Source organism: Branchiostoma floridae, chromosome 11, assembly GCF_000003815.2.
Source record: "Branchiostoma floridae strain S238N-H82 chromosome 11, Bfl_VNyyK, whole genome shotgun sequence".
In the NCBI taxonomy this organism is placed as follows: Eukaryota; Metazoa; Chordata; class Leptocardii; order Amphioxiformes; family Branchiostomatidae; genus Branchiostoma; species Branchiostoma floridae.
This window is the reverse complement of record NC_049989.1, coordinates 15,825,621-15,834,909: the sequence shown is the minus strand read 5'-3', so window position 1 is coordinate 15,834,909 and position 9,289 is coordinate 15,825,621. Positions and strand designations below refer to the sequence as shown.

At 41.5% G+C, this 9,289-nt stretch overlaps 2 protein-coding genes across 2 annotated transcripts; both read right to left on the bottom strand.

The window, feature by feature from the left end:
* Positions 1-434: 434 nt before the first annotated feature.
* On the bottom strand, positions 435-1,480 carry LOC118426400 (28S ribosomal protein S34, mitochondrial-like). Its single transcript, XM_035835769.1, has one exon. The coding sequence runs from the start codon at positions 1,315-1,317 to the stop codon at positions 655-657; it is 663 nt and encodes a 220-aa protein (XP_035691662.1). The 5' UTR covers positions 1,318-1,480; the 3' UTR covers positions 435-654.
* Positions 1,481-3,662: 2,182 nt separating this feature from the next.
* On the bottom strand, positions 3,663-6,600 carry LOC118425249 (XK-related protein 6-like). The gene is made up of 2 exons (XM_035834024.1): positions 5,987-6,600; positions 3,663-4,864 (listed from the first exon to the last, which is right to left on the bottom strand). Exon 2 carries the CDS (start codon positions 4,817-4,819, stop codon positions 3,728-3,730), a length of 1,092 nt encoding a protein of 363 aa, XP_035689917.1. The 5' UTR covers positions 4,820-4,864; positions 5,987-6,600; the 3' UTR covers positions 3,663-3,727.
* Between the last annotated feature and the right edge of the window lie 2,689 nt (positions 6,601-9,289).

Here is a 9,289-nt window from a genome sequence, read left to right as displayed (position 1 = left end):
AGAGGGCTTGTCTGGTGTTGAAACACCGGTTCGAATGATCGCTTGAACCCATTCCATAATTCGCTCATATGTAGGGACCAATCAGCACCTGCGTCCAAAATTTGGACGACTCCAGACATTTAGATGCTCCGCGTTCCCAGACGGAAACACAGAGAAGCAACAGTATATAGTGTATAATGAATGTCAGAGCTAGAAGCGACTGTATATAGCATATAATGAACGCCGGAGCGAACTACTTTCCGGATGGTACCCAGGCTGTAATAAGCCAGTATTAGGGGCAGAGACATGACAACAGCATGGACCAAGAAGCTTATGCATTGTTCTAGATTTCTGGAGAAATGAATGGCAGAGATAACCTGAATCGTAGTAACCTACTACTCATCATAAAATAAGTAAGCGCTTTTTAAAGAAACAAACACCAACAAGTTGATATGCAACCATAACATGTTTAATGAAAGAACTCTTTGTTCAAACAATTTGTGCCAGACAAAACAGTACTACTGCATCATTTTCAAGTTTATTTTATTTTGACAGCAAAACATAATGCATTGTTACTGTATAACCACTTTGTGGTACTTTCCACTGTTAGTGTTGGGCTTACAAGTGTCATAATCGAAATCTTTCCTAGAATATCTAAATCCAAGATTTTATCTACTAAATATTCTTCTCCTTCAACCACTGCTTGTACTCTTCCCATGACACTTGTGAGGCCCTGTGACGGGGTCCTGTAGCCACAGTTATGGGCATCATAGGTTCAGTCAGATCTTCACCCTTTCTCTCCCGCTCCGCCAAAATCATCGCCCTCAGTAGCGGAGGTACCGGCACTTCGTAGGGAACCTTTCGCTCTTCCGCGTAGGTCGAGTCCTCGGGGATGGTACAGAACTCTTCTTCCTTCTCAGGAGGCACAATCCACCAGCCGTGTGTCGTGTTGGCGTCGAGGATTTGTCGTTCGGCGTTCTCGTAGATCCCCCGCCATGTCCGAATCCCCCAAGCCTCTCCGAAGTCGCGATTTTCCGCAAGCTCGTCTGGAGCGACCCTGGTGAGCCTCCAGAAGCAAGGTTCTGGGTAACGCGTCTGCCACAGCACGCGGGTCACCAGTTTCCCGACTCCCCAGTCCGCCTCGTCCCTCAGAACCTCAAAAAGCCGCTTCTCTCCTCTCTTCACAGCCTCTTGGACGGGAATGGGAAGAATCCTTGGCCGGAGACGCGCCTTCTCTCTGTCGGGGAGGGCTTGGAAGGCCGCTTCTCGCTCCTTCAGGATACGCTGGGCCATCTTCCTTATCCCCATATAATCCTCATAGAACGGTGTTCGCGGCATATTGGATGTCTTATCTTGTCACAACGCGTTGTTAGAATGCGACACAGGCCCCAAATGTTGTGAAGAAGGCCGAGAGCTTTGGTAAGAGGTATTCCAAGTTCACGCCTCGGATCACGACATGGGCGCTGCCATTTTGAAAATGAATTGTGGGTACCGTAATTGACACCATCTAGCGGCAAAAACGAGCATTGCATGTTTTAACAGAAGAAGAACTTTATTGCGCGACAACTGTAACAGGTACAATGTATGGCAATCTGTAAATACATGGGAGTTGAACTATACTTGCAATGCTCGATTTTGCCGCTAGTTTAAAACTAATTACTTCAAATAATGTTTGGTTCCCAACACAACTTCGGGCAGGCCGTATTTACTTCCGTATTTTGTACTTAACGTTAAATTCTTTTAACTCAGACTCTTTCAATATGTTTCTTTCTGTGAACTTTGATAAAGATGTGTAACAGAGGGACATGATGTTCGTCCAGGGAAATTTTTGTAAAACAAACAAAAAATATCTCAGATATAGTCAGATATACCAAGGATGGTTCTCACTCTTAGCCATGATACTCAGGCTATCTGAGTCACTCAATTTTCCTGATGAAAAAAGCAAAGAATGAAGGAATGAATGAAATCATGAGGTAGTTTTTTGCATTACTAATTGATAAGAATGAATTACATTGAATAATGTATTCCCAAACAACTTGCATGATATTATGTAACTTTATTTCTCATTCAGTACAAACTTAAAGCAAGGTGTGGTAAGAGGGTCACGTGTACATGTATAACGGGGGTCCCATAACTTAGAACGTAAATTTACAAGTTCGACACCGTATTGCACCAATATTCAGCACAGTAGATAAAAGCAAACACGGCTCACTTCTGCATAATAAGACAAGTAGAATCTAAAACTCGTTCTAAGTTATGGTGCCGTATGAGTTAGGGGACCCTCCGTTATATTCACCAGAATTAAACACAATATCTTATTTGGTTTCAAGTCTACATCCATGATGCCTCAATCTTTGAAAATTATAATTACCACTAGTTACATAGTATATACGGATAGACAGCATTCGTGTGGAAATATTACAATCAACTTTGACTGATTTGGACCTTGATGTTCGTTCCTTATCTTTGAACGATTTGGACCTTGATGTTCGTTCCTTACGTTACTCGTTGTTTCGGAAATACCTAATTAAATTAGTACGTCCCATTTGTCCCCCACACTACGATTGTGGCCCTCGTTACACCTTCGCTCTTCTTCTCCGGCTTCGCATCGTCACCTGTGCGCATGCTCTTAATCAAAGTTTGTTCATCCGAGGACTGTCTCCCAGTGCCTCCTGTAGACGTGGGTGTCGTTGCGAATCTGTCTTACACTTTATACTTCATTGTCCATTATATATTCATCAGAGATCGGGATTTTTCGGCAATCTTGCAGATTCACTTGGTCATCGAGTTTACCTTAATGATTTGTCAGACAATGCCAAATTACATCTTATTCTCAGAGGTGCCACGTTGGTACCTTCTGTGTAACGTTACAATTTCAAAACGATGGAACTCACTCAAACTTACATTGAGGCTAAGCGCTTCTAGCTCTACATGACTGTATCAGTCAAGTAGATATAGAAGTCCCAACTCTACTTTTGTTAATTTTCCTTTTCATATGTACTTAATTAGGCTAATTGGTACTACTGTATGACTTGGGGCGGTGGGACTTACCTAAGTTAATTAATTTATTTGTATTTTGTTAAAATTAGTTGATATAACTTGAGTGCAGCGCCACATTGTCTTTGTTATGTGTTTTCAATCAAGAAAAAAAATACAATTGATTTTGTCACAAGCGACATCACTATCTGAAAGGAGAACATCATGCCCGTAGCCAGGGGGGTTCGGGGGGTTCGGAAGAACCCCCCCACACGCTCAAAAGGTCCACTTTTTCAGGCTTGAAGGTCCACTTTTTCATGTCCAAGATTTTTTTTTTCAAAGGCATTACTTATTTGCAATTTTTTCCTGATAGACATTTCAGTCAATCTTAGTGAGTCTATCAGCAAAATTTGCCCCAGAAAGTGCAGGAAATGGCTTTTCAGAGGGTCCAGATTTCAAAATTTCCCCGGACCTCCATTGCGACCCCTCGCGCCTTTGGTGTCGGACATGGTGAAAATATGTCGAGGGAGTTGGCCTCAAAGACTTCCGCAAAAGCCTTGTCCTTTAATAGAAATTCCATTAAACTTCGCAAGCGATTTTTGCCCGTCAAAATGCAGGAAATGACGTTTCAGAGGGTCAAAATTTCAATTTTTCCGGGGGAGCATGCCCCCGGACCCCCCTAGGCAGCTCACGCCTTCGGCGTGAGTCTCGCGCCTGCGGCGCTCGATGGTCCCACAATTACTAAAAAGAACCCCCCCAACCAAAATCCTGGCTACGGCCATGAACATCCTGGAAATCTTAAATCTGCAGCGGCATCAAGAAGCACACACGATAAGATTGAGCCTGCAGGTATGAGAACCGTGGTTGATACAATATACAATACAATATACCAATCCCACTGGAATTTAGCTAAGCGCCATGCGTTCCAGGTAATCCCCATTAGCCAGTTACCCACAAGTGTGAAGACTGAGTTTGATACAAGCATATTTGTATATTTCCAATAAAATGTTGTGCTAAATGTACCTATGGCTAAATACAAACCACCCTCAATGACATCTTTATAGTCTTCTATGGTGAATTTGAGGGAAAATACCATCGCCAGCCAGTGTAAGCCAATAACAACGATGGGGATCTGTATGACAGCCGATAGACACAGGCCTATAATCAGTGCACGGACGCTCAGTTCAACTATTTTCCAAATGATTAATACGATAACAAATTGATGGTTACTTTGCACATCATTGTCATGTCCCCTGTCATAGTACATAAATGTGACTGCAGCCTTGGCAGCTGCCAGTAGTGATATCACCATGGAGATGACCTCCAGGACAGTGACCTCTTCTTGGCTGGAGCCAATGATGTAGATCTTTAGAATCAGTTGCGGCATGCCTTTCAACATGGCTATCACAAGGTGTGCATGACAGAGCCTTAACATGCGACTGTCGTCCACTTGTCTATTGTCACTAGATAACATTTGGAGGATGTCAAAATACCTTAATGGCATAGCCAACTGCAGAATGTATAACAAAAAACTGTCACACCTACTCACGTTATTCTCTACAGTTTCAATGCCAAGTCCTGAACGAACACTCATCACAATTGATGGTGCAAGCATAAACCCCAGTGTCCAGCCAAACCAATGAAAATCCCCACTGTAGTAGTAACGTGTTGCCAGCACGATGTCCATGACAAGACCTGTCATATACAAGATTAAGGTAATCCGCAAAAGTTGGATCTGCACCGGTTTGGAGTGCCAGACGGACAGGAGGCGATTCCAGACTCTGGTGGGCGCTTGTGGAGTTACAACTCCGTCCATGGTATCTTCAGCAGTCATGTCCATGGTTTCTTGAGCAGTCCTTTCCATGGTCTTACGGAACAGCCACGTCAATGGTCCCTTAAATGACGTTTTCTGTGACGGGCAGACAAATGTAAATAAGTAACTTATCCTGGCCCATGTAACATAGTTCATGTACAAGCTAAGTTTTGTTGTATACAGATATTTGTAAAAATTATTTGTCGCGGTGACTCAAAACCACATTGCACTAACGGTAAAGCTGCCTATACGATGTAAAACATCGATATTTCAGACCTTATTCAGAAACAGTAACTCCTGGGGCACTTACGTTTCGGACCTTATTAAACTAAAGCCGTGTGTGTGTGTGTGGGGGGGGGGGGGGTATGGAGGTAGAGAGTCCAATGTCGGAAAGAATCGAAAATAAATGCCTGTATGGTGTGGATTTAATAATTTTTAATGCCTCAACTATTAGAAAAACTATTAATCAAATTAATGCTTCTGATGGTAATAAATGGCAGGGATGACGTCTCGACTTGAACAGCTATGTGCACAACGTTCTTCTCGCCATCCTGCCAGAACAGAGATCCGTTGTGGTACAGATATCAGTATTATCTTTGAATAATAGCAAGCTGGCTGCTTACAATGTTACCTCACTCCTGTTGCGTTGATGTAACAGTTATCACTTCAAGAAAGGGGTGAATTATAGGCAACGCCTTAAAAATAAGTCATTTAGATTTGTATCTAACGTTAATTAAGAATGTAACTTCAAGTGTACTGATAGACGCATGTTTAGTGTTTTGATCGTATAGAGTTGTAGATCAAAGGCAAAGAACAAGCATAGTCATAGATGTTTCAATTATACAAAACATGGCTCTGTGCGACAGAATGTAGTCCTGTTTGTTTTTGCCATGCACCCAGGCTTCTGTTTACTAAAGGTGCGTTTACCGACTACCTGCTAGTGTCGTGTTTCAGAATCTGCAGACATTTCAGCTTAAGCGTACATTGGTTAGAACGAGAAATAGTCACCTTTTCAGGAATCTTCCTTCTTTCTTTTCCTCAACAATCATACGAACAGTGACAAGGGGGTTGTGCCTCACCCACTTTATGTTAAGTCGGTCCTCACCTTGTCTGTTCTTTCCACCTTTCTTATTGCCTTTGACTGAAACTGTAACCCCGAAAGGAGTCCCCATTGTTGTTTCAAACATTTCAGAAGTTCAACACCACTGTTTGACTCACCTTTCTCTACTACCAAATAGAAAACGAGATGTCCTCAGCCAGTTGAAGGTGGTTCTACCTCTGAATCTGTTCTTTAGAAGTACAGAATTGCACCTGGGGACTGCTAAAATGTACAGCGTGACTTGGTGTCAGGTGATCACCTGACACCAAGTCTTTTGACAGTGAGCTTATATCTGTCTGGGACTAAACCACTACAGAGAGTAGAGGGGTGTTCTTTCCATGTATTGGACGATGCAGATCAAACTAAATGTACGAACTGGGGGTGTTTCCCCGTAAAAATCTATGGACACCCCTATGTCTGTGCGTAACCGTCTCCCGAGACGAAAAGAGCCGAAGAGAGAAGAATGGTGCACGCGCTGATCTTGTGATCATGACTCATACCTTAAATTGTCTATGACGCAATTTGTTTTGGGGAGTTGGAACGGTTTTAATTGTATCAGGTAACAGCACCTGATTCAGTGTAAACGGTAGCATTGTCCTTTCTTTGGTTCAAGTTACGAACGTTCGGACTTTGACCAATAAAAAGTATCAAACTGCCAAACAAAGATACATTTCAGGAGTCATAGATTGGTGGAAGACACAGAAATTTTACTGTCAAACTCGCCGGCGACAATCTGATTGGATTAAGCACAAAAGGTCTTCGCGTACTGACCTGGTTATAGCATATAGTCATTTTTACATATCACGACGTCACTTAATGTAGGCTTGGTTCATTGCAATAACCTGGGATAGTGTCATTTTTGTCAAGTGTTAAACAATGCTTCCCAACAAGCCTTGGCTTTAAAATCATAATTGAAAGTTTTGAAGTGAACTATTCATTGGATGTGGTCCGGCATCCAAGTTGCAATTGTATTTTCTAAATGCATGGAAAGTGACCCAGGTAAATACCATAGAAATGTACTTTTTGTTGCCTATACAGTCAGAGGTTGCAGTTGGTCGATTTCTCAACAGGCGGCGTTTTCTAGCCGTTCATTCGAGCACCTTTGTGTTACCAGTGACGTCAACGTCAGGCAATCAACACGCCCATGTAAGTAAGACTAATCAAACATTGTTTGTCACAATCCATAGCGTACCAGCTACACAGAGAGCTCATCTGGCCGGGAGGCGCAACTGAAACAAGAAGACTGAGGACACTTCTTCATGATTTCATTGCCCAGTAAGAAAGTGCAAACACGTATAGTGACCACCTTCCAAGGTAAGTATTTTCAGAAATCATATCACCCTGCGTATCATGTCCTGATGATCAATAAAGGCAGATGAAAAAGTTGGTGGGAAAAGATTATGCTTCCATGACAATGTGTAAAAAAAGAGGTTACTTTCTTTCAAATGACTGACCTACCCGATGAAACCCCTGCTTTGATCATGAGATCATGGCACTGACCGCGAATTTTACGCTCAAAAAAGTTGGATAATGGCCAACTGGCTCTATTTATTTCTATATGCTAGTCGTAGTGAAAACAATAAGTTTCTGTTCTTTGGACACAAAGCAAAAAAACTGCTGGGTATGAAATAAAACAAAAATTAAATGTAATCAAAGTCAGAATATATGTGTCCGCACGGACCACAACTCAGTGTGAAAATACTAAAGATGGTGATAACGCTTGAAAACAAATCCAGCTCTTTCTATTCTCATGTATGCTAAGTATACACCCACCTATTAGATTTCTTGTTTTTTTATTTATCGCTTCATTTTTTTCTGATTAGACAAGCGACAAACATTATCACACACATACCAGTTAGTATACACATGGACTCCAAATGCTCTTATGTAGGCACCTAGCTAGAAATGAAGAGTCATTGCCGTCCAAAGTTATTTTTGACAGATGTATATGTTCTATCAATTGACATAAACTTTGAAATTCATTGTTTAAAATATGGAGTTGTTGGTTCATGTGATGCAATTTGAGTCTATCACAAAAAAATGCCGGTCTCGACTTTTCTCGCGAGATCGCTCCGTTGTTTTCCTTGAAAAACCGAAAGCCAAGACATTAGGATGATGTGGGAAATACAAATGGTGCCATGAAAATGTCAGTGAGAACAAAATGGAGTAAACAGCCTCCATATTCAAATAAAAACAGCTAGCTTCAGACAATCAACACGAAACGATCAGTAAGACTTGCTGAAGTTGCCGACAGCCACAAGAGAAATTGTATCTCATTTTCAAAGGCTCCACCTTGTAACCATTTTGTGTACCACTTCAAATGATACATCGAATTCTTAGAGTGAAGACACCGAGCGCGTCCAGCTCTACATGACTGTAATAGTCAAATAGATATAGAAGTCCCAACACTATTGATAAAAAAGCCCTTTGTGTTGTTCCAACTTTGATTGTAACTCAATCAGATATTGAAAGTAAACATGAAATTCATGTTTTTCTTGATCTGATTGAGTAGCGGTTGCAGCAACGCGCACGTGTGTGTGTGTGTGTCTGTGTGTGTGTGTGTTTGTGTGTGTTTGTGTGTGTGTGTGTGTGTGTGTGTGTGTGTGTGTGTGTGTGTGTGTGTGTGTGTGTGCGTGCGCAAGTGTGCGTACTCACGTTTGCGCCAGTTGTTGAGCTGTAGTTATTAGAAAATAATCGTTTTCATCTAATTAAAAAAATCATTTACAGATCATTAGCACATTACTCAAGAAGCTGTGGATGGTTTTGCATGATATTACTGTTGAAGATTATATGTATATTGTACAGTACAAGATGTTTACAATAGTTTTTGAAATATTCATTGGAGTAAACGTATGCTACTTATTGCGTCAGCTTCAGACAATCAACACGCCCGTGTAAGTTAGACTTATCAAATTTTTGTTCCGCTGCGTAACAGCCACACTCGCTCGCATCTGAGAGGCACAACTGCAACAAGAAAGCACAGAAGCCCATGACAAAGATATTCTAACCAGCTTAAAAGGTAAGTTTAGATAAACCTGAAGGTAAGTATGTTCTCAAAGCAGATCAACCCACGGCATTAAGTTCATCATGCCCGATAAACGTTAGTAACATTAGCCGAAATTTTGTTAAGAGAATATTATCAATAGTTGTTTATCTATTTATTTATTTGGATTCTCCACATACAATGACAATGGATGGTATGGCGGAACCGGTGTCAAAGGACACCTTTTCAAAGCCGCCGTACCTTGTGGTTGTGTAACAAGAACTTTATCTTCAAGTGTGTAAAATATCAACCAAGATGGAGCTTTTCATTGTATCAAATCATGTACAAATGTAAGCTTTGAATTAGCATGAGTGTACGTGGCGACAGGAATCCTAGTCAGCAGAGCTTCATCAGTCTTACCTTGGACATACACAAGTCG

Excerpts from the sequence above, each read along its gene's own strand:
- LOC118426400 (XM_035835769.1), bottom strand. The coding sequence starts at position 1,317 with ATGCCGCGAACACCGTTCTATGAGGATTATATGGGGATAAGGAAGATG.
- LOC118425249 (XM_035834024.1), bottom strand. The coding sequence starts at position 4,819 with ATGGAAAGGACTGCTCAAGAAACCATGGACATGACTGCTGAAGATACC.